Source organism: Kwoniella europaea, chromosome 2 (genome assembly GCF_036810445.1).
Source record: "Kwoniella europaea PYCC6329 chromosome 2, complete sequence".
Classification (NCBI taxonomy): Eukaryota; Fungi; Basidiomycota; class Tremellomycetes; order Tremellales; family Cryptococcaceae; genus Kwoniella; species Kwoniella europaea.
The window spans coordinates 777322-801041 of record NC_089488.1 but is presented as its reverse complement, the minus strand read 5'-3'; the positions used below and the strand labels follow the sequence as shown (position 1 = coordinate 801041).

The window sequence follows — 23720 nt, the reverse complement described above, 5'->3', positions numbered from 1 at the left end:
ACATCACCAAACTACGTCATCTACCGAACAAAGTCAATCAGCCAACACTTCTTCCGATGTATCGCATTTTCGTAGAACTGCTTTGGAAGCTTGGAAAACCCTAAGAGAAGCGGAAAAAGAAGCTCCAGGCTCGGTATTAGCATCAAGTATGCACCTCCTCAGATATTATGCTACTTCGACGAGAGACTGGAAGAGCGATACGTATTACGACAAGCTGCTTGAAGCTTCAACAACGCTAGGAGGGGCTAGCGTACCGCTTACGAAGGCAAGAAGGGACAAGTTGATAGCGATGAAAAGGGAAAAATTTGGGCAGGCTTCCGAAAGTACTTATCTTCCTTTACTTAATCCTCTTATGATGGTTGCTGAAGATGCTCTTCAGAAAGCAGACAACGAAGCAGGATTGTCTCAAGATGGAGCTAATGTTGTTAAAGAGCAGAGTGAATATCGCCCAAGAACATCGAAAGAAGCTTTTACGGATTCCGTCGTCAGTCTAGAAGATGCGACACTGAGCCAAGTCGCTTGTGAGGCATACCAAAAGTATATTCCTCCTGGAGACCTCTGAGTCGACCTTATATCTTCATACCTCTGTATCATCCTTAATCAGGAGTGGGGCATGATTCCAGTATATATAGTGGCGTGATGCTATTTTGCAATGGAATGAATGGAACGGAAAAGAGAAAGGGCAGTGTGCATGCATGGTAATGCTGCTCAGAAGGCATATACACTGCAACAGAATGGGCTTTAGGGAACTGCGATTATGTGAGAGATGCTTTCAGTGGAATGAAGGCAAGTCAATCGACGACATCTTCTGAAAATGACGGTCTATGCTTCACTGCTTCTTTGGAGATACTGCATTGCTAATCCGGAGTCCTCCAAAGGCGTAATTGAGCCCAATCGAAAATCAACCATGTCTCACCATCATATGACATACTAGAAAGGACAACACGAAGGCCAATCTAGATTGATGATCTCACGAGCTGAAATGCTACCGACATCCATTATACTAAACCAGAAGTAAAGTGTGATGTCAATTTCTGAAGCTGCGTTTGCCATCTTATTCACAAGGTCATTCCATCAATTCGTAGACTGACCGGATATAAAAGGGTGGATGCAGTGATGAACACTTGCTCGTACTGCTCCGCAAGTCAATATCCATCATATAGTCACCCCTCTAGACGATATTTATTACTGTCAAGGCCCAATCAAGTCCGACTCCCAAAGCCAAGGGAAACAAAGTGCTCCAAACGATGTCACCACTGGGTGTGCCGATTCTACCAGAAGACCTTCCAATAGATTCTACGATGGGACAAATTTTGCTTTGCAATGCCTCTCGGGAGTCGACGACGGTCTGATGAAGAACTTGTCCATCCTGCTCTTGTCGAATTATAGGGATGAGACTCGGGATTGGACAGACGAAGCTTTCAAAGGAAAGTTGATCGAAAGGTGGAATTCTTCTGGAGCGTCCATTCACCAGAGAAATTAAAATTCAATTAATTAAGATAGGCTCAGTAATTCCAGAGCTGATTTTTTCACTGATTTCGGGTTCAAAGCTGGTTTGCTATTATGTAAAGAAGCTCTTGAACACACCGGTGGTTCTATGACAAATGATCAACCACCTTTGCTTGAAGAAGAGTATAATGTCGTCGGACCGACTGATCCCTTCCTGGACTACTTGGCTTCACTGGAGGACACGGTCAGGAATGGAATGATCAGAACAGGTCTCCGGGGATTCGGACCACCTACTATGCACTAAGCCTGCCAGGGCAAAGGAGCCCAATCATTTTCCTAGAGCTTTAGCTTATGAGCCATCGGAAGATACAGACGGTGACTACAGTATGTGCGCCCATTGCTGGCTCTTTCATGAGATGCTGTACTGCTATGCATTCCCTGCTCATTGCCACATCCTAGCCTGATTTCTAATTAGGACGAATAATCTCCGGACAGATAACAAGGTTTGTAGTGCTAATTACAAAATTTCAATCTCGGCTATCCGGCTGTCTGTCAAGTTGTGCGTAATCACGACATCATTCATCACTTGCCTTCCTTTGCATCTCCCCTTTCATGACAATCTCATTCTTCCCATCCTATGAGTACTCATGCACCAATCACCATGCTATCCACATCTTCATTCTCAATCTGTGTATCAGATCGCAATTCACAGCGACGCACTCGATAAGTCACCCCATCCACCATGAGCGACCTCCTCACTCCCATTCCGGCCAGTAGCCCCTACTACGACCTCGGCACCCTGACTCGTCCCATCACCACTACCTCCCCAGACGCTCAAGAGTGGTTCGACCGCGGACTACGCTGGGCATACGGCTTCAACCACGCAGCAGCTGCATGGTGCTTCGAACAAGCTCTCTTACACGACAAGTATTGCCCGGCCGCATACTGGGGTCTAGCATATTCTCTTGGACCGAATTATAACAAACCGTGGGAAGTTTTCGACGAAGCTGATATCAAGAGGACAGTGGAGAAATGCCATTCAGCAATCGAAGAAGGACTGAAGCTTGATAATGGTACAGAGGTGGAGAGGGCATTACTGGAAGCTATTAGCACGAGGTTTCCAGTGGATAGGGATAGTAGAACACATAATGAGTGGAATATCAATTACGCCAATACCATGGTCCAATTATATAATCGCTTTCCTAACGATATCGACATTGCTGCTCTGACGGCAGACTCACTTATGAACCTCAATCCGTGGGCCCTTTGGGATATCTCAACTGGTACACCCGCAAGTAATTCTCGTACCCTCGAAGTTCAAGCTATTCTCAACAAAGCCCTGACGACTCCTGCGGGTTACAACCATACCGGTATCTTACACCTTTACATTCACTATATCGAAATGTCGCCCACCCCAGAACTGGGTTTAGTACCCGGAGATAGACTTCGTAAACTCTCGCCTGAAGGTGGACATCTCACCCATATGCCATCACATATCGACGTTCTCGTAGGTGACTACCGAAGAGCCATCTCGTCAAATTGGGATGCAGTAGTAGCGGATGAGAAATATAGGAAGGAATCTGGTGATTTAGGATTGTACACTTTCTATCGAGTACACGATTACCATACGATCATCTACGCTTCGATGCACTGCGGTCAATATTTCCAAGCTATAAAAGCTGTAGATGGAATGGAAGATTCCCTATCATACGACGTTCTAAGAGTCGAATCGCCACCCATGGCAGATTGGTTAGAATACTTTTTAACCGTCAGACCCCATATCCTAGTCAGGTTTGGTAAATGGCAAGAAATTTTATCGTTAAAATTCCCTGAAGATAAAGCTGTTTATTGTACTCTTATCGCTACGATCCATTATGCAAGAACTGTAGCTCTCGCCGCTATTGGAAAAATCAACGAAGCGAAAGAAGAGCAAATCCTATACAAGCAAGCAGTTCAGAGAGTGCCCAAATCCCGTATGATCTACCCGAATACATGTCACGATGTCTTAGCCGTCGGAGATCCGATGTTAGATGGCGAGATCGAATATCGAAAGGGGAATTACGAGAAAGCTTTCGAATATCTTCGTGAAGCTGTAAGAAGATATGATAACATTGTTTATGCGGAACCCTGGGGATGGATGCAACCCGTTCGACACGCCCTAGCTGCTCTGCTTTTAGAACAAGACAGAGTGGAAGAAGCTACGGTAGTTTATGAGGAGGATTTGGGTATCAGCGGGACGTTACCCAGAGCATGTCAACATCCCAATAACGTTTGGGCACTGTACGGATATCATCAATGTTTGAAAAGGTTAGGAAGGAATCAGGAAGCTGTAATTTGGGAAAAACAACTGGCAATTGCTTTGGCTGTGGCTGATGTTTCAATTAAGACTTCATGCTTCTGCGCAGGCGCTTCTGAGAGAGAAATCGACGGTGTGAGTAAGCATAAATTGTCTGTGTGGAAGGCAAAGCTGACAATGTGAACATGTAGAACAACCTCTCAGCAAAATTGTGTTGTGATGGGAAATGACGAAACAAGCATTTGAACGAACCGAAAAAAGCAAATCACATTAATATGAAATAACCAACAACCCAATAATTGATGGACAATGGAGACAATGGATAATCATATCCTATCACGACCAACATAACATGCAACGATCTTTATGTCATGTCCAATCTCATTGATACATGTCTTATGTACTGATAAAGAAATACAACTTGCGATCAAGATTTTTAAACGTAATATTCAACCTTTCTACCTAAAACTTCTTCTTCTACCCTACCATTCTTAGATTTCTTGTTATCATCGTCTGTCCGCCCATTGATTATCTTTGGTCAGCTCCATCTAGCTGCTTTATGTGGACTACCCGGTGACTTACAGAGTTCATGCCCCGTTCTTCTAATCCTTTCTCTCAACCACTCATCTTGAGTCGGTGCTTTCCCACCATTATCTATCCTATCTTGGAACGCATTCTTCCCGTGAGCTTTGACCAATGGCGATTCCCATATAGGATTGAGTTCGAGGTCCCTTCTGACCCTTGCGAAGTGGATTAAGATGTATCGGATGATATCTGCTTGATCGGGTGGGGGACGGATCACACGGTGTCGGGTAGCTTTGAAAACACCTCCAGTAAGGACTGCCATGAGAGTGCAAGTCAGTCAAATGTATGCGTCGGGCATGAGGAGCGGACGAGTTTACTCACATTCAAGTGCGTCGGCGGTATTTACCACAACTGCAATACGTTTTACCGTGAGCTCCAGTCCAGAATGACTTGAGAATACCTGGACTTACCAGCTCCTTCGACATGTTTGACCCATCTCCACTCATTCTCAGGTGTCAAAATCTGTAGAGCCGATATGGGCTGTGAATAGAGTAGAGAGATACTGTTATCTGAGATTTTATCACTTCACAATTCAGCTTTTGCGTTAGAAGAAGGAATTATTGAGAGTTAAGGTAGAAACGTACAATCAGTATGACCTTTTGACCAGATCCCCGAAGTAGCATCCTCATCCTTTTCATCCCTAGGGAAATAACCCATGAATCTCTGACATGCATGTCCCAAAGTACCCGTATGCTCGTGTAATTCCCACAAGTAATCTTCAGGTAAGTCCAAAGCGAGAGATACTAATTTTAGTATACGGTAGACTACGTAGAAATACGTATGTCGGGCGAAAGATTCGATTTCAGGTATTAATGGGAGCAATTTGGATGGGTGGGCATCCTGTGGGTTTTCAAAAGAGGTAGATTCGAGGTTATAGTGCTGACAGAATACAAATCAGCTTCAAGCTGCAGAAGGATGAGAGCGTTCTAATTTACCTCGATATTATCAGCAACCCCACCATCCCTCTTCCAAATCCCCCTCAACTTATATCCCCTATACGATCCTTCCTCCAATTTAGCTGCGTAAGGTAATTTCTCTTCATAGGGTATCCCCCTGATAGCGTATTGCGCTATGGCAAGATTTCTCTCAAGAGTCTCATTGGATACTCCGGTTCCGGTGACGAACAAGAATCCATCGACCGTCAGTGCTTTCTTCGCTGCTTGAATGAGTTTCTCTCGGACGGCTGGGTCGGGAGATTCGAGCAGATTGAGATCGATGGTTTCTAGTTCGGCCCATGGTACTGTCATCAATCGGTCTCAGCCACATCACCCTACGGTTGGGACATTGCTTACACTTTTCCTTGGTCAATGGCGGCTTGGTCCAAGGTGGTATCTCAAATCTTCCACCCTGCGCTTGTGCTTTCAACGACTGGATGGTCGGAGTCGACACTTCGTGGACTGCAGTAGGACTCATCTTGATGGAGATTGCTAAGAATCTACTCTGATGTACAGTGGGAAGGTAAAACGATCAAATCAGAGCCCATCTATATACAGCAGTACCTTGACCTCCTTCACATTGCTTCAACACAAGAATTATGCATGTCCTGAGCCCACGCGGTCTACCAAGTTAATGGATGATGCAAGATGTCGCCAGATCAGATAAGATCAATCACGCGATTGCTTTTTATCCTATCTCGTAACCTTACAGTCGGTCAAGACCGATCGGTTAGTCAACAGTCAATCAGTCCTCTTCGAGACCTCTCTCTTTGCAGGCCAGGTGATAGGCGAAAACAGCTCAAAGTAGACTAAATATAACTCATGAGAATCCACTAGTCTGCTTTCATTTGTTATGACCATTCTGACGTGCTTCAATCGATCTGTAACTCCTTTCCGGGATGAATCACCCAGAATCGATCGGAACTCGTGCCGAACGGAATGTAGACAGGTAGATCACGACATGTATACAGGCAGGACTAAACGTTAAGGACCTTCCAATCACGCTAGAGGTCGGGAAAGTGAATGAAGAATATGAAATGTCGGGTTGTCAGCTCAACGTGTGTATAAAGATAGGACTTGCGGACAACGAGGACGTTCCGGACCCAATTCGTCCACTCTCGGTTGGATCGTTTCTCTCGAGCATTGGCAGGTTCTGAATTGACTGAATTACCAAAAAAGCTGATTGATACAGTACTCACAGCTAGGACTTCAGCTGTCGTCAAACGTTAGAAGAATCCGGTGGTCGCAAGATGTCACTCAACAGTAAAAGCGACCGGGACGACGGTCTCGTACAAAATAGCAAACAACCATGGTATTACTATCTATGGGATTCTTTTGGCAAACCCCCCGCTGGTGAGATACCATGAGTGTTGGGAGTGTAGCAGACTCGGTGACTGATTAATGAAATACCTGATTTGTTAGAACGAAGATTACTCGTCAGACTGGATTTGTCTTTGTTAGTCTTCTCGACTCTGGGGTTGATAATGAGGTATATCGATCAAACAAATTTATCTACCGCTTGTGAGTGGGAAAATCACCTCTTCTATGTGTGATAGCGCTTGATGCTGACTGTTTGCACAGTCGTCAGTGGTATGAAGTAAGTGCCGCGCATTTCCCAAGCCCAGTAACTGTAAGCCATAGTCCCGACTGATACCTTTACGACGTCCCGTAGAGAGGATCTAGAGATGTTCGGCCTCGAATACAATTATTGTAATACAGCTTGGTCTGTGTAAGTACCCGTCAGTGATTTGACTACCTCTCACTTTGCTGACGAACGTTCAACGACGCAGTGGATATGTAATTGGACAAATCCCTGGGAATATCTTGCTCAACAGAGTCTCGCCACACTAGTGAGATACCACTTGTACATTGCGATTGGTCATTAACAGAGATCTTACTAACTATCTCTGATATATATAGTATCGTCTTCGCTCTTGAATTTGGATGGTCGATCATGACTTTATGTACCACTTGGGTCAAAAATTGGCATCAACTGGTAGGTAAACTGCCCCAAGTATCTGTAGTGATTTTCTGGTCTAATCTTCCCTTTGTCAGTGCTTCATCCGATTTATGGTGGGACTATTTGAGAGTGCTTATTATCCAGGCTTGCGTGAGTACAACTGCTCTACGATGCTTTTCCGGTCTAGCTAAGCCAGAAGTATATTGTAGTCTTCCTGATCGGATCATGGTACACCAAAGACGAGCTTGGCAAGCGCTCCAACATCTTCCAAGCAGCCACAGCGGCCGGTACCCTCATTTCGGGTGTGATGCAGGCGGGAGTTTATAGAACGTTGAACGGGAAACATTCGATGCCTGGCTGGAGATGGATTTTTACGATCGATGCTGCTATATCTATACCCATCGCTATTTCTGCTTTCTTCCTCATACCAGATTTACCCTGGAATATCAAACCGAATTGGATATTCAAACAACATGATATCGATTTGGCGAGGAATCGTCTGAGCGCTGCTGGGAGACATGGTCCGAGAAAAGGTGGATTGGGTAAGAAAGCTCTGTGGAACGTTGTTAGTACGTGGCATATCTGGTTGTTCACGGGAGTGTATAGTTGTTATATCTTCTCGCAAAGTGAGTACAGTATCGTAGCCTCATTCCCCTGTTCCGTATATCATACCAAGTTTCCGTACGGCGCCAGCTGAGCTCATTGTTTCAATGTCCTACTTCCTGCTACTGTAGATCCTCAACAGTCAATGTCGTTCTGGCTCAAATATTCAACCAACCCAAAATATTCTGTCGAACAGATCAATTAGTAAGTTCATTCAGGTCAAGTGACGTCCTAGACATTGTCGAAAAAAATCAAGTACAAGGTTTGATGATATACGCTCTCCGCCTAGTTATCCATCTGGAATTTGGTCCACTCAAATCGTCTCGGCACTGGGATTCGCCTGGATAAGTGATACTTTCCTCAAAGGTAAACGATGGCCACCATTACTCTTAGTCGCTGTAAGTGATATCACCAGTCAGCTATAGACATATCACTCGCTGGACTGACGGCTCTCATTGCGACCTTAAGCTTTGGCATTGTATCGACTGTGCACTGCTTGCTGGCTTACCGGTGTATAGCGACAATCGAGCTGGGAGGTGGGTTTTGTACTATTTGTCTGGTGTTGTCAATTGTACCCCAGGATTGCTATATGCCTGTAAGTTAATGACAAAAATACTTGCCAACATGAGGTAGTAGCTGATCATGTGTCACATCGGCGTAGGGTGCAGCGAGATTATTGGTGACTCTTCAGAGAAGAGGGGTATAGTGATGGGAACCTTCAATTCCGTTGCATGTGAGCGGGAAAAAAACCAAGACTTTGGTCCTAAGCTGTGGGGGGAAATATACTGATTGACCTGTTTGGCCTTATCAGTTTCATTCAATGCTTGGTTACCATGTAAGTCACTTTCATCAGAACCCATGACACGGAATGAATGTTAATCTCTTGTATAGTACTATTATTCAAGCAGACCGAACAACCTGCGGTACACAAAGGGAATATCGCAGCTTCTGTAGCTACAGCTTTCCAATTTATCGGTCTTCTGGGTATCCTGTACCTTTCTACTAGAGATCAGAAACGGGGTATCGCGGCTGAGGTAAACGAGGGTGAATTGATAAGATCTAACGAGGTGATTGAGGATGTTGATAGCAAGGAGCGATCGGTCTGAGGCAAGTGAGAATCTCAGCAATGTGTGATAAGCCCTTTCAAGAAGACAAAGGCATTCTCATATGATCCTGCCATCGTGACTTGTGTCATCCCGGATTGCACTCCATGCGAAGTATGCATGCTTCCTTATACACTCTCTATGGTAATTACAGTTCTAAATACATCAATGCCGCATCTCTTTTCTCCAGCCCGTCAGGCGTCATAGCGTAATTCGGTATGTAACCTGATAATTTCCACCCTAACTTGGTATAGAAATGTTCTGCGTAACCTGCCTCGGTATCCAACAGCTAATGACACGAACACGATTGAACTATCAGAACTCTGTTTCAATCACTGGGTCAAATGATCTGCAGAGCATTACTCACGCAAAGTTTACTTCCTTCCTCTTTCGCATACCTTTGTAATTCATCCATTAATGTCCTTGCTATACCCCTTCTCTCATACCTATCATCCACAATTAACTTCCTCACTTCGGATCTATGCACCCCATTTGGACTGGTATGGAATGCCAATTGCACTGTGCCCACTATATCCGCATTGTCCGTCGATTTCCCATCCATGTCGACACTCTCCAAAGCTTCTCTGGACTCTTCCGACGGTAATTTCGCTACCCACATTATCACCCTTCCTGGTCCGTCTAATGATAGGTATGATGAAGTTTTGAGGAATAGCTCAATAGCTTGGTGGGATGTGAAGGGATGCAGAAAATTGATAGATCGATTATGGTTCAGAATGTGTGAGGTCGTCATAGCTGCTAGCCGAGGAGCATATTGGGCTCTGCAATGGGGGTTATCACCCATGGATCAGAACACATGACACAGTGATGGGCACGTTAAACTCACAATGTCTCTGGCGTGACCCTCTCCAAAACGACTTTCGCTCGTCCTGCTTGATTACTCTGCATACTGACCCGATACAGTATATTCCGCTACGACTCTTCGAAGTGCGTCTTTTGAAGTATAGCAGAATAACGAATGTATACTATCTGGGGAGGGCAAGATTTTTAGTGGAACTTCGATACATACGTACAGTGCATGACGTTCATGTGCTGAGCTTGCGATAACGTGAACAGCATGGACGCAAGCGTCGGCAACAGATAATATCACAACGTCGTACTACTACTGTCAAAGGTATTATTACACTAGTGCTATTTTCAGCAGAAGCTACGAGTGACTTGGCCAATGGTATCCTCGTATAAATAGCAGAAGTCAATTTACCGAGATCTACTATTGTAGCTGCATCAGCGCAGCCCTCTTGAAAATGTCCGATCCGGTACAGGACGGTAAACAGTACGTTATCACTTCTCACGAGGAACGAGTGGTCATTTCCGGTGACTTCACAGGTGCATCATGGGGGAACGGACTGAAGAAATCAGGTGTGACTGCATCACCTGCAGTACACTAGGTACACTAATTACTCATGTAATGATAAGGGAATAGGCGACCGGTAGTTTATTTTTAGATTGTCTTGGCCGTTAGATGGATATCGTTTGGACAACCAATCGAATTCGTAGTCGAGTATAGTAAGATGTGAGTAGTGCAGAGCAGCATCATGTGATGGTCTATGCTCGTAGCAATGATAGATATATCGATCATCCGTCGGCTATAATCCATGGTATTCGAGATCATGAGGATTCTTGAAAGATAAGCCCCTTGACTCCCAAATCCATATATACATGATAGCATACATAGATATATACATGCACTATGAGAGCATTGACTTCAGACACCCCTCCCAAGTCATCATACTTGATAAGTAATTATTGAAGAGCTATATGATGACTACGAACATCCATCAAGAGAAAGATCTATCGGGTATAGCCCATGATCCGTCTCTATCAGGCGAGAACAAGGCGGACGCCTACCTCTCAACCGCATATGATGTAGAAGTGGGCGTCAACGCTGTCGAAGGGGACGAAGCTACCGATAAACACTATACTATTATTCCTGAAGGGGTCAATCCTGCATTGGTCAGGGACGAGAAGGTACATCGTGGTTTAGCCCAAAGACACATTCAGGTAAGTGATCATTTCCTCTACTTCTACTGGTATATACAAGGCTGATTGTGATGTGTGATACTGTAGATGATCGCCCTTGCCGGAGCCATAGGTACCGGACTTTTCCTGGGTTCAGGCAAATCGATCAGTCGTGCCGGACCCGTAGGTACTCTGATAGGTTACGGAGCGGTTGGGACCCTCGTTATGTCCGTCATGGGCTGTTTAGCAGAATTATCTGCCCTAGCACCTATCTCAGGCGCTTTCGTCAGTCAATCGGATCTCTTCTTCGATCCTGCCCTGGGATTCGCTATCGGTTGGTGTACATTCTACGGCTCAGTTGTTTCTGTACCGGCAGAATGGTCAGCAGTAGCTGTCGTCATGACTTATTGGACAGACTTGAGCCCAGCTATTTGGATCGCTATCTGTATATGTGAGTGTTGCCCAACACAGTATAGGATCATTCATGCAGGATATATTGTGTACCGTATATTGATCTTGTTTTGCTTGATACTGTAGTCGTCACCTTCATGACCAACTTATTCCTCATTCGGATCTATGGCGAAGTCGAACTCATCTGCGCGGTATTGAAGATCGCTCTGATCCTTGGACTCATCCTCTTCGGACTGATATACGATCTTGGGGGTATACCGGGATCAGACAGGATCGGATTCAGATATTGGAAAGATGGGGGTGCGTTTGGTCAAGGCTACTATTATACCGGTACAGCGGGCGGTAAATTTGTGAGTGAATTTCATGAGAAGAAATATCTTATGGTCTTCCATACGTCACTGTACTGATCTCGCAATCTTAGGCCGGTTTCTGGTTGACCTTGATCAATGCTGTCTATGCGTTCTCCGGAGTCGAATCACTCGCTATAGCCGCTGCCGAGACCAAAAACCCACGTCGAAACGTTCCCAAAGCTGCTAAACACGTGTTCATCCGGGTGTTCGTCTTTTACATGGTCACTTTATTCATCGTCGGTTTGATCGTACCATATAACGATCCGAACCTATTGCAATCTACTGGTACGGCTGCTTCTTCGCCATTCGTCATTGCTGCGCAGCGAGCGGGAGTCAAGGTCCTACCTAGTATAATCAATGCGGTGATTATCACTTCAGCTTGGTCCTCAGGTAATCACGGAATGTTGGTCGGTTCAAGGTCGCTATACGCTCTAGCTTTAGATGGTAAAGCGCCGAAAATCTTTACGAGGGTATCAAGATTTGGCATACCGTACTTGGCTGTGATTGCACAAGGATCTTTCCAGGCTTTAGCATTCATGTCAGTCAGTAGTGGGGCTTCGACCGTTTTCAGCTGGTTGACCAACATCAACTCTTCATCAACCTTGTGTATCTGGATGGTCATTGGTTTCTTATCATTAAGAGTTCGACAAGGGATGAAAGCTCAAGATATTCAATCTCACAAATTACCTTGGTCGGCACCTCTCCAGCCTTTCCTCTCGTACTATACTCTTGGAGGATCATTTTTGGTTTTGATAACCGGCGGATTTTACAGCTTCGTAAGTTCAAAATCAACTTTTCCCGAACGTGCTGACGCTGATAAGATCTTTCTGTGAACTTGATTTGACTTGGCAGTTACCAGGAAATTGGGATGTCTCCGATTTCTTCTCCAGCTACTTCTCTGTCATCTTCATGGTTGTTTTCTATTTCGGATACAAATTATGGAAACGAACTAAGATCATTCCCCTCATGGAAGTACCTGTTGGCCAATTGATCGCTATTGCAGATGCGAACCCCGAAGATCCCCCTACACCTACGAAAGGATTCTGGAAATGGTTTGGCAAGTTCTGGTGGGACTAGGTAGACAGTAGGGCTGCCGCGGAAGTAGTAAATGGCATCTCTAGAGACAGATCAGATGATGGGATGTGATTTGTTATGTATGCGAACATGCACATGAATTTGTAGGTTGGATCACGTGCCACATGGTTTTAGGTGCATACCTGTATGGGACCCAGACGCGACCCCAAGCTCAAAAGAAATTAAGACTCGTCTCGTACAGATGACGGTTGACAGATGATAGATTGCTACTGTAAAATAGACTGAAATACCATTCGGGTAGGCTTCGCTTCCTTATTCATCAGCGAACATCATAGTCATCGGATTGCTGCAAGATATCGCTTGCTCGAGTCTACATACGGTGAGCTTGGCGTGTGATTGTGATCCGCGATCCGCGACCCGGTTGAACTGGCATCGGGACTGGAACGTGCGTCAAAGGAAATACTCAGCATCTCGACTTTTCCCCCTCATTTTCCAGCTTGATATCCATATAGGAACGTCGTCCATCTCACTATCTAACATAGCATCATTCCACTCGTGCGACAGACGACAAGACAAGTATACAGCAACAAACGTCTTGGTTCATCGAACATCCCTGACGCGTCTCTTCCACTGTCGATCGAATATTGGGTGTCCTTCATCATTCTCACGACTCCGAAAGAAATCCTAGCGTTGTATGGCTAAACAAGGACACCTCATATACACCACTTCCATTCATCCCGGTTCAGCATCATTATTGTACTTTCATATTCATCGACCAGGTGTCAAGTTATTCCCGTTCACATTATTCAATGCCGACAACATCCTCTCCCACATCTTCAACTTCCACCGCGGAAACCACGCTCCCTACGCCTGACCAGTCTTACGCTTCTAGACGCTCTTCGATCAACTCCCCTTACATCTACTCCTACTCAATGTCAGAAGACCAGGAGAATTTGAATGGAGATCTCTTTTCCCCTGATGGCCTTAGATCCAATGGGAACGAAACTCCCAAAGGTAAAGGCAAAGCTAGTACGGCACCTGCGTTAGCGGTTGATCCAACCCCGTCACATTCCAATGGGATCTCTTCGCCTACACCCTTCTCACGTCGACGGTCCAATACAGGTAACAGAGCACCACCTCCGCCTCCGATCTTTCTGCGCAAGGCGACAGGAATGGGTGACCCAGATGAAGATGAGATAGTGCCCATACCTGGATCAGCATCCACCAACGGTAGCTCACAACCAGGTTCAGCCAAAGGATTGAATATATCTGGAATGATGATACCTTCTCTGACTTCACCGACGGAGATGGGACACGGAGAACCATCCATAGAAGAAGAGGAGGATGCATTAGGCGAACTATTAGCATCGCCTAGACCAAGGTTGAATTTCAATGCTTCTGCTGAAAATGCACCTTCTTCACCCGCTTGGCAATCCATCGAAGCTACACCTTCATCAGCCGGACTGAACCCTTCTTCATCATGGGGTAGAAAAACCTCTTTAGACGTGCCTTCACCTCTGGGACCGAGAACCAATGAAAGAAAATTCGAACCTACTCCTCAACATGGTATACACGCTAGAAACCTATCGTTGTTCTTTCCTCAACCTGGAAATCCTATACCTCAAAGACCCAATGGAAGTCCTCTATTGATGGAGAGCCCTGTGCAGCCTACCGAAAGTCTCATACCGAGTGCAGGCGGAGAAAGAAATGTATTTGGAGGTACAGGTAATTGGAGTTTCGGTCAGGCTGCTGTCCCTCAGGATGAGAATGGTCTGCAGACTCCGGAAGGTGTGAAAAGAAGTAAGAGGAGAGGACATCATGTGAGTAATACTGATATGGCCATTATAATCTTGAATACACTAACAGGTGACATAGCACAAACACTCATTATCCCACAATTTCTTCTCATTCCTCGATCCCACTCAGACCAATCCTACGCTCGCTACCTCACCATCACCTAAACCACCCACAACCCCTGGTCCAGAAGCTACACCTGCACCTGTCCCCATGCCCTCTCTAGGTGTCTCGGCACTCAGTGCCGCATCTCCTACATTATCACCCTTACCACCATCAAAATCCGATCCGAGAAAGCAGTTCTTACTGTCCTTCGCTATATTAGAGTTCCTGATCGGAGCAGGATTATGGGTGGAAGGTCAAATGTCAGGGTGGAGGTCGTTAGCAGGTGTCGGATATCTAGTGGTTTTCGATGCGATAGGTGTAGCGGTCGAGATGGTCGCTAGGCAACAGGGGCAAGGATGGAATTCTATACGTAGACCGTATGGGTGAGTGCAGCTCGTAGTCTGATATCTCGCTGATTGAGCAAAAGGAAGAGCAAGCTGATAAACTTCAATTTCGAACGTGTAGGCCTTCGAGATACATCTCTTTGTTGTATTTCACACAATCATTATTCCTGGTATTCTCAGCTGTCTATATAGCGAAAGAAGCCATAGAGCAAGTCATTCTTGGCTCAGGTGCTCATGATCACTCGTTGGGAGGTCATGGACATGGTGAGTCAGTCATGGAAGGTGATGAGAGGTCAGTCAGCCAGTATACAGTCCTTCGTATAGGCATGCCGAACTGAGCTGTCTCGATGTCATATAGGGATTTCCCACATTTCCTGTTAGGTTGTGCAGCGCTGGCTAGTACGTTTGGCGGGGCTGCTTTGGGTAACCATGGAAAATTGGTTGATGGTAAGCGAATTTTGTACCAAATTGGCTTTGGAAAGAGGAATCATTGACCTGACATCTGCCTTATAGCCGTTGGATCACTCTTCCTCGCCTCGTCGTACCTCTCCTTGCCTTTCGTATCGAAATTCTCGTCGTTCCTTGCCAATCCTTTTAGCTTGACCATAGCGGGAGTCAGTGCAGGTATAGGGCTAAGCACATTGCTTGTACCACCGTGAGTATGCGTTCCGTTTCTCTGATCAAATTAGTGGCCCACTATCTCTTTGGTCTCTACCATGTAGCATTGTACATACATGAGCTAACGTCAACATATACAGATCCGCGCTTCATTCATTAGACTCCTTCATTTCCCTCATTCTTACCATCCTCACATGTGCACTATCTTACCCACCAACCGTGGCATTTGCGCATGTCTTATTGCAGACAGCTCCATCCCCCTCCCAAACCCAGATGATTTCTCTTCGTAAAGCTCTCAAGGAGATCAAAGAGGATCGTAGAGTGCTGGGACTGGGAACGATGAGGTGCTGGACCATCACAGCAGGCAAAGGTTCCTACGAAGAACGATATCCCCCTACGCCCTCGCACAGTCGTCCAGGATCACTAGCATCTTCGCCCAAATTGGAATCATCGTCCAAGTTCTTCTCTCCTCCCAGTACACCCTCTCGTCAGACATCTTTCGACGATCATCTGCATTATCCTTCACCTTACGGTGTACCTCCCAGCTCAAATGGGAGGAAGGAGGATGATGGGGCACCTTTAGTGGTCACTTTGGCTGTTCACGTACATGAAGATTCGAGCGATAAAGAAATACTAGAATTGACAAAAATCGCTTATCTGAAATTGGAAAATGCCATTTCGAGCAATGCGATTGGAGGGATGAGTATATCAAGAAGAGATGGAGAGGTTAGTGTACAGATTAAAAAAGGTTGGGAAGGGTTGGAAGATGGTTAAGCCAGATTGAAACAGACCATACACACGGTTGACAGGTTGAAAATTGCATATCTTAGCATCTACTGTAAATGTTTTATTGTAGATCTTTGAACAAAAGGATGTACTTGTCATTGGGTTTGTGTTGTACTGACTTGCTTGCTATACTTACTGATTATATAAGATGATAATGGATCCATCCGATTTAATAATACTAGTTCCTTACATATATGTGACTTCCCGACTGCTGATCCTGTCCAATAGCCATCTTCCTCGATTGGCATTCATCTACCTCTCTACAAAAGTGTACCATTCAAGACCTATACTCCGATACTCTCACACCACCATTTTGTACCCAGGCTTCAGCGATACAGTAATGGTTGAACAGGGACTTGTCGTCTCGTGAAGCTTGAAGGGCGTATAAGGCATCGTGTCGCAGACGCAACAAATCGGCTCGACCGAGTTGCTAGTTGACCCCGAAGTAATCAGCTGGATCACATGGTGGATGACTGGAGATCTTTTTAGACAGATTCAAGTTGAGACGACTTACCACTCTATCACATAGTTGACGGAAAATCGAATCTCGTATATCATACAGACCTAAGGGTGTATCGTACTACCCCAATCCTCAGATACAAGTCATTCAGAATGAACATGGTCCAGCACTCACCTCTACCACTCTACCTTGATCTAAGACCAAGATCCTATCGTAATACGCTACAGTCTGTAATTTATGTGCTATCGATATCAACTGTAACGAAATTCATAATATACACATCAGCGCAATAATATCATGTGATAAAAAAGCTCAACGTACAGTAACTCCGTTAAGGTGATTTTGAATTATACGTTGGATCAAAGCGTCCGTTTCGGGATCAACGGAAGAAGTAGCTTCGTCAAGTAAGAGGATCTTTGTATTTCTTGCTAAAGCTCGGATGAGAGCCACTGGAAACCCTCCCCTTAGCATAGTGGCAGCGGATGACAGACAGACAAGTCTTGCAACTTACAGAGTTGTTTCTCACCCGCACTGAAATTGGTACCTTCCGAGCTTACTTGGGAATCCAATTTGAACTTGTCTTTGGTTGATTGAGACGAAGGTAGTAATGGATCTGAATGGATCAAGGAGAGGAGAGAATTGAGATAATGGTCGGAATGAATCGACAGAGGATCTAGATTTTGTCTATTTGCGAAAGTAACATATCAGAACGGATTGACAGAGTATGTAGTGGATGAGTGGTGTTGACTGACCTTATTGTTCCTTCGAATAGGAATGCATCTTGCGGTATAATCCCTATTTTTTCTCTTACCTATCCATTCATTAGAATATTTCAGCTGACATCTTCTCTCTTATTCCTTGAAAAGATGGATATCGGGATACTTACAGTATCTATCCCGATTTGTTTCAGATCCAACCCATCAACCCTGATCTCACCTTTTATATCGTTCATCCTCATGACAGCACCTACCAAACAACTTTTCCCTGCACCCGTTCGTCCAATCACACCTACCTTCTCCCCTGCCTCAATGTGGAAATTCAACCTTTTCAATACCCACGGACCGTTCTCGGAATATCGGAGAGAGACGTTTTTGAATATGATTTCACCCTCGGTCGGCCAGGTGCCGGTTGGGGGGTCTTGGGATGTGTAGGGAGGGGGCTCAGAGGGGAGTGTGGTGTAATGTAGTATACGTTCTGCATTGTTCTGTCAAAATGGAAAGATCAGTAATTTCACACTATCAGCTCAAAGGTATATTCACATAGGTGAGTGGATGGGAGAGTAGGGTGAACTTACCATTTCTAACTCTACTTGAGCGCAGAGCGAGACCAGATTGGAGAAAAGCTGAGCGGCTGCTAATGCATATGAGAAGACTACTCCGAAAGAAGCTGGGTCGACGGAATCGCGGAATAGTATACCGAATATTGCGATGAGCTGTACACACGTATACGTTTGCACAGTGAGCTCGATGACAGACATAGGAGGCAGGTCTTGCTCAAGACTACTTACCAGTATCAGTAGATTCGAGGATAAATCAAGTCGGACACCGAGCCATCTGAAGAAAAGGTCGAATGAATTTCTGTTAGTAAAGTGATGTGGTTGAGGGCGTGATGCTTACCGTTGTATCACAAGCTGGGGAATCATATTGTTTTGGTAGGTCATCATCATCTATACGCCTTTCGATCCCCACGCTAATGGAAGGGTTCGAATGATTCACTCACGGTCAAGATGTAAGCGCGCTATATCATGTTCAGAGTTATCAGCAAGGCGAGATTCCCCCTTTCTACAACCAACAGCCGTCAGAGTTAGTAAACTTACACCTTCAACATTTATGGCGTTTTGCGTCCTCTCTTCGAAAGTATCTTGTTTACCGAATGCTCGAATGACCGATAGTCCAGCAAGCTAGAAGAGAATAATCGGAATCAGAGCCTGTGCTCCGTACTTACCTCTGAGCCCGGTAAAGTCATACCTACCTGCTCACCGAACGAACTGTATATTTGAGTTCTAGTTATCGAATCAATCCTCTTGACTTCCCTGGACGTTTGGCGGTAATATCCTCCACAAAGCCACTATACAGTATCTCATGTTCCGCTTAGATTATTCATAGTGATGATAGTTGGGACTAGTACTCACGTAAAAAAGACATAACGGGATAAATGCAATACCCAGCCATGGGTAGGTGTATAGAATCAGTCCGAATGTGCCTACCGCCGCTAAAGCGTTGCTACGTATCTTAGGAAGTGAGCTCAAGGTCACCGAAAGATCGCGCATACAGCTGGAAGGAGAAATGCTTACACAAGTAATGTCTCCCAGGAGAAAGCCATCCTGTCATCAAGCATCTCGATATCTACTCCACAATACAGTCAGCTCCACTGATGAAAAGTAGCAAGAATGAGATTGATAGGTGAGTTACCTTTAGAAAGCCGATTGATGATTCTGCCACTCTGCAGATAAGCAAGGCGGAGTAAGCTTCTTTGCACTTAGTTAATTTGTTGACCGCATACTCACAGGTGTCTGATCATGCCATCTGACTGGAGCTCTCATGACGTGTGCCCAAGCTTGCTCGAATAGTCGATAAGAAGCTTTCAAACCAGCTACAAACATTGTGTAGGATGCACCCCACTAAAAGAGGGTCAGAATTCATACAAGTGTATCATTAGTGTTAATCGCATAGGTCGGAAAGAAGGACTTACAGTGAAAACCCCAATTGCGACACCCAGTGCTACAGTCGTGAAAGACGTGGTCTCAGTCAGATTGACAATGAGGATATGTAAGTTCCGCTGTGGTTGCTTACCACCATATATACCCATACATCCACCTTGACCCAAACCCTCAAACTTGTCACCAGACCACCAACCGAGCCATAGACTATTACCAACCGTAGCAGCCTGAGTAAGAAGTAACATCGAACCAAACGTAAATGACCATAGGATAGTGCCCATAGATTTGAAGTAGGTGATATAAACAGACCAAGGTATAGACCCAATCTGACGATCTTCTTCCATTGTATCGTTTTCTGAAGACTTATCTGTCTTACTCTCCTTGTTGGATGCAGTTGAGGATTTGGGTTTTGCAGGTTTGAGAGTAGGTGTAGAACCTGAACGGTCGGAGGTGTATTCCGAGATGAAGGAGTGGAATGGACCTTCCTGCACTTTCAGTTCCTACAACCGGGGTATCAACATCTGTGTCATTGTCGATGCAGGAGTCTCGAATATATCGGAGGGAGGTTGATGATGTACATACATGATAATTACCCTGCTGGACAATTTTCCCTTCACCTTCACTATCACGGTCCATCACTAACACCAGATCCGCATGAGGTAGAATATCCCCCTTATGAGTGACGATCAACCTCGTACGACCCCTCATCAATTCACCGAGTATACACTCTTTCAAGATATGATGCGAAACATTCGCATCGATCGCTGATAAGGGATCATCGAGCAGTACGATGTCGGAATGCGAATATGCAGCTCTTGCGAGAGAGAGCCTTTGACGTTGACCTCCTGAGAGGAGTAAACCTTTCTCACCGACATTCGTGCTGTGCCCCACCTCGACTGGTTAGCTGACAAATCAGATCAGATGTTGGTGCCTGTCTCCAAGGAGTACTTACAGATCACCATGGTTCATTGCATCAATATCGCTCCTTAAAGCACAAGCATCGATGACATTTCCCAACCTGCCGAAATTGATTTTTTTGGATGTGGCAGAAAAAGTGATATTATCTCGAATACTACCAGAATGGATCCAAGCTTGTTGAAGTACTACTCAATCATCCCAGAGTCAGTGGAAGTCTAGTATGAATTTCAAAAGAGAAAGGGCCTGGCTTGATTTAGCTCGAGATACTCACCGTAGCTTACTGATCCACCAAATACTGTATGACCGTCCAATTGACGCATATCGCCTATCAGAGATGATAGTAATGCTGATTTACCTGTACCGACCCTCCCGACGATGCAAACCAAAGCACCTATCCCACAAATAGAGCTGAGTGAAGTTTGAAGGTGCGAAATATAAACTCACCTCGAGGTATTTTCAAATCGATATTTCGTAATGCGAAAGGTTCAATCGACTTGATGGAAGATCTTTCTGGGTCCTTCTCATCATTCTCGTCATTTCCTGGTTCTGATTCGGATTGGGATTTATCGTTTGATTCATGTAGACTCTCAAACTGGAAGTCTCCTCGTACATCGAGAGCATATTTGGATTGATGATTGATGTTGAGTTTAGGTGGGATCTCTTCTGAGCGGAGTAAAGCACCGATCCGACCTGTATGGTCAGGATCAGCATCGATCAGCCAATCTTTCATAATGCATGGGGAATAGAAAGATCCATGGCTATCTCCTGAAAGGATAGCGGTTTGCGAAAGTGTGAATGGGTAAGCAAACTTACGAATACCAACCAACGCATCGCTTACAGCCGTAAAGCACATTGGCAAGAACGAAATAGGTGTTTTCAAGACGTTGAAATACTGTAATCCTGAGAAGATTATGGCTGCGTTCAATTCGTGTCCTGTCAAACCATACGTGACCAATGTTACTGTGATACCCTCATCAGCTTACATCAGTTTCATATCATGTTGTTATCGAAATAGTAAAACGACTAGAAGAAGATCGTGAGACCACTTACGAACAGCTGCCAAAGTAGGTATAACAGCCATCGTAGCGTTCATCGTGGCTCTATTAAATCCATTTTTCCTAAGATAGATCAATTCGTTCTTCCGCATTTCATTCACTTTATTAGAAAAGAATTGGACATATGCGAATAGCTTGACGGACCGTATCGACGTTATGGTCTCTGAGAGTAAGCGAACTCGGGAATCGACGTATTGTAATTGAGATTGACGGGTGTGGATCATTCGAGTAAACATGTATGCTACAATAGACGTACATATAGGGTTGTTTAGGTTTACTTTCCGCCACAAAGAAGGTCTGTTGAAGTGATATAGATAAAGGTAGTTATACTTACCTTGAAGTGGACCTGCTAAAGCCAAAACCTATGAAGTACAGTATATGAAATGAAAAATTAGGTGATGACTCTTGCAAAGTCAGTATGATGAGGATGGACTTACGGCCAGACCGACTAAAGCTGAATAGCCCAACGTCCAAATCAACAGTCCCAACCCTATAGCAATCTGGATAGGTTGAACTACCAGATCGAGCGTCATAGGAGCCGAGAAGTCCTGTAAATTTCATTCTCATAGTCAGTAGCTATTCTACCATTCGGTTCAGAATCGGGTACAGCAACACACAAGAAACGATGCATCTGCTGAAACCATTGTGGTGAGTTTACCACTTGTGAATTCGGTTTTGGAACTACTTGATAATCTCCTGCAGTATCATTGTTATCAATGTCAGCTTCTCTCCCTATCATTTCTTCTGCTTGGTCCTTCTTCATTCTTCGAAGGATTTCTTACATTGACTTTCTCCCTATCAGATCGATTAACTACAACATTACGAAGTGAATTAGCCCCTCTCCTGAATACTTTGTCGATTCGCGCGGAGAATGCTCACCGCAGCCCTCATCATGAACCCCACTACGCTACCCCTCTGTAAAGCCTGATAAGAGAATAAACTAGCACTTTGGACCATGACGAATAAAACGAATGCCAGACCGATCATGTACCCGACGGATCTTGGTGGCTCCGCAGAAGGGTCTTGTTGATTAACGTGAGATAGAGTTAATTGATCGATAACTAGTCGGGTGACTAGTGGTGCGGTGATTTGAAGACCCGCTGTGACAAATTTGGAAGTTGATGTATATCAGCCACAAATCGTAGCGAAGCGCGTCTGAATGGGATGTCGTTGTACGAGGTCTAATGGGTAAAACGAGTTGCTCACCTGCACAACCTTTACATATCACTGCTTTCCACCATTGCCACCATACACTCATATACATAGCTTTCAACAGACTTCCTTGACCAGATTTACCGTTACAGAGTTGATGTATTGAACCAGAGGAGATATCGGGATCGTTATTGTAGTAGTTATCATTCGAGGCTTGACGTCCAAATCTGGAATTAGTTGGGTAGGTTGGCTCCAACTTGACAGAGGGATTTTGAATAGAGTATCCATCCAGAGTATCAATTAAAGCCATACTATCTCGTACATTCGAAGATTTCATTTTCCCATTTGCAGACGATTTTTCATCCTCTGATGAGTGTCGAAGAGTAGTTTTGTTAAGCGTTTGTTTACCAAGATGTTCTTGAAGCTTATCGGCGATCTACAGTCTCATACACGTTGGTGACACCCTGAAACTGACTAGTAAAATAAGAGCTGGGTGATTGCTGTAGGACGGACACTCACATTTTTACATTCCAAATCACTTGTCAACATCCATAGATCTATCCAATCACTCAAAAGATTAGTATCGATATTACGATTACAGTTTTCAAAGAGACCGCTTGCTTACCTTCGGCTTCGAGTGGTCTGGAATACCCCGCTCTCATAATTGGTGTAACCCAATGAAAGACTATCCTCGATAGGATATTCGCTTTTTGCTCGGGGAGGGTTTGACTGCCGTATATACCTGGAATGGCGGGTAGGGGACGATAGAACGGGATTGGCATCTTAATATGCTATGAAGATTTGGTTGTGTGCCTCGATTATTTATAAAGACGATTGAAGATTCGTTATCTGGATAAGGATCATTGATCTCTTCGAGAGGGAGTTACTGCGAGTAGAAAATCAACGTAATTCTATTTAGAGGGGTTTTTGCTTCTCCGCTTTTCTGGGTAAGGCTTGCTTGAGGAAGAAGAACCATTATAACTCACAACAAAGGATATGACTTTACGCGATGATCGGCCGAAGTTTGTCAAAGGTCCTTTCATACACTACATTGGCGAGCAGGAATGTCTTCCATTATCAACCTTTGAGAATGACTTGAAGTGACCGAAAATACTCTACGCTACA

The 23720-nt window shown here is 44.8% G+C and overlaps 9 protein-coding genes across 9 annotated transcripts; 6 read left to right on the top strand and 3 right to left on the bottom strand.

Moving 5' to 3' along the window:
• Positions 1–148: 148 nt before the first annotated feature.
• Positions 149–562, top strand: V865_006630 (uncharacterized protein; the record flags this gene model as incomplete). The annotated part of the gene is made up of 1 exon (XM_066230388.1): positions 149–562. The coding sequence occupies one exon, from the start codon at positions 149–151 to the stop codon at positions 560–562; it is 414 nt and encodes a 137-aa protein (XP_066086485.1).
• Positions 563–2191: 1629 nt separating this feature from the next.
• On the top strand, positions 2192–3975 carry V865_006629 (uncharacterized protein; the record flags this gene model as incomplete). Its single annotated transcript, XM_066230387.1, has 2 exons — positions 2192–3880; positions 3937–3975. 2 exons carry the CDS (start codon positions 2192–2194, stop codon positions 3973–3975), a joined length of 1728 nt encoding a protein of 575 aa, XP_066086484.1.
• Positions 3976–4181: 206 nt separating this feature from the next.
• Positions 4182–5743, bottom strand: V865_006628 (uncharacterized protein; the record flags this gene model as incomplete). The annotated part of the gene is made up of 7 exons (XM_066230386.1): positions 4182–4258; positions 4328–4585; positions 4652–4681; positions 4741–4839; positions 4915–5209; positions 5266–5570; positions 5623–5743. The coding sequence occupies 7 exons, from the start codon at positions 5741–5743 to the stop codon at positions 4182–4184; spliced, it is 1185 nt and encodes a 394-aa protein (XP_066086483.1).
• A 772-nt stretch (positions 5744–6515) lies between these two features.
• On the top strand, positions 6516–6866 carry V865_006627 (uncharacterized protein; the record flags this gene model as incomplete). Its single annotated transcript, XM_066230385.1, has 3 exons — positions 6516–6618; positions 6688–6786; positions 6847–6866. 3 exons carry the CDS (start codon positions 6516–6518, stop codon positions 6864–6866), a joined length of 222 nt encoding a protein of 73 aa, XP_066086482.1.
• Positions 6867–6950: 84 nt separating this feature from the next.
• On the top strand, positions 6951–8934 carry V865_006626 (uncharacterized protein; the record flags this gene model as incomplete). The annotated part of the gene is made up of 11 exons (XM_066230384.1): positions 6951–6994; positions 7056–7115; positions 7186–7261; positions 7321–7375; positions 7435–7851; positions 7960–8032; positions 8118–8226; positions 8297–8423; positions 8490–8561; positions 8640–8663; positions 8720–8934. The coding sequence occupies 11 exons, from the start codon at positions 6951–6953 to the stop codon at positions 8932–8934; spliced, it is 1272 nt and encodes a 423-aa protein (XP_066086481.1).
• A 145-nt stretch (positions 8935–9079) lies between these two features.
• Positions 9080–9837, bottom strand: V865_006625 (uncharacterized protein; the record flags this gene model as incomplete). Its single annotated transcript, XM_066230383.1, has 3 exons — positions 9080–9220; positions 9299–9710; positions 9776–9837. 3 exons carry the CDS (start codon positions 9835–9837, stop codon positions 9080–9082), a joined length of 615 nt encoding a protein of 204 aa, XP_066086480.1.
• An 873-nt stretch (positions 9838–10710) lies between these two features.
• V865_006624 (uncharacterized protein) lies at positions 10711–12746 on the top strand (the record flags this gene model as incomplete). The annotated part of the gene is made up of 5 exons (XM_066230382.1): positions 10711–10950; positions 11017–11359; positions 11446–11669; positions 11741–12445; positions 12522–12746. 5 exons carry the CDS (start codon positions 10711–10713, stop codon positions 12744–12746), a joined length of 1737 nt encoding a protein of 578 aa, XP_066086479.1.
• A 767-nt stretch (positions 12747–13513) lies between these two features.
• V865_006623 (uncharacterized protein) lies at positions 13514–16339 on the top strand (the record flags this gene model as incomplete). Its single annotated transcript, XM_066230381.1, has 6 exons — positions 13514–14524; positions 14580–14986; positions 15069–15239; positions 15306–15394; positions 15461–15602; positions 15706–16339. 6 exons carry the CDS (start codon positions 13514–13516, stop codon positions 16337–16339), a joined length of 2454 nt encoding a protein of 817 aa, XP_066086478.1.
• Positions 16340–16628: 289 nt separating this feature from the next.
• V865_006622 (uncharacterized protein) lies at positions 16629–23377 on the bottom strand (the record flags this gene model as incomplete). The annotated part of the gene is made up of 33 exons (XM_066230380.1): positions 16629–16781; positions 16866–16931; positions 16986–17066; positions 17133–17260; positions 17323–17495; positions 17564–17622; positions 17698–18015; positions 18106–18243; positions 18319–18364; positions 18428–18441; positions 18531–18548; positions 18628–18711; positions 18783–18878; positions 18943–19033; positions 19105–19156; positions 19223–19253; positions 19318–19431; positions 19503–19531; positions 19604–19970; positions 20053–20350; positions 20423–20573; positions 20660–20779; positions 20833–21078; positions 21202–21348; positions 21439–21684; positions 21778–21805; positions 21881–21991; positions 22061–22139; positions 22226–22254; positions 22323–22543; positions 22650–23031; positions 23115–23152; positions 23221–23377. 33 exons carry the CDS (start codon positions 23375–23377, stop codon positions 16629–16631), a joined length of 4311 nt encoding a protein of 1436 aa, XP_066086477.1.
• Between the last annotated feature and the right edge of the window lie 343 nt (positions 23378–23720).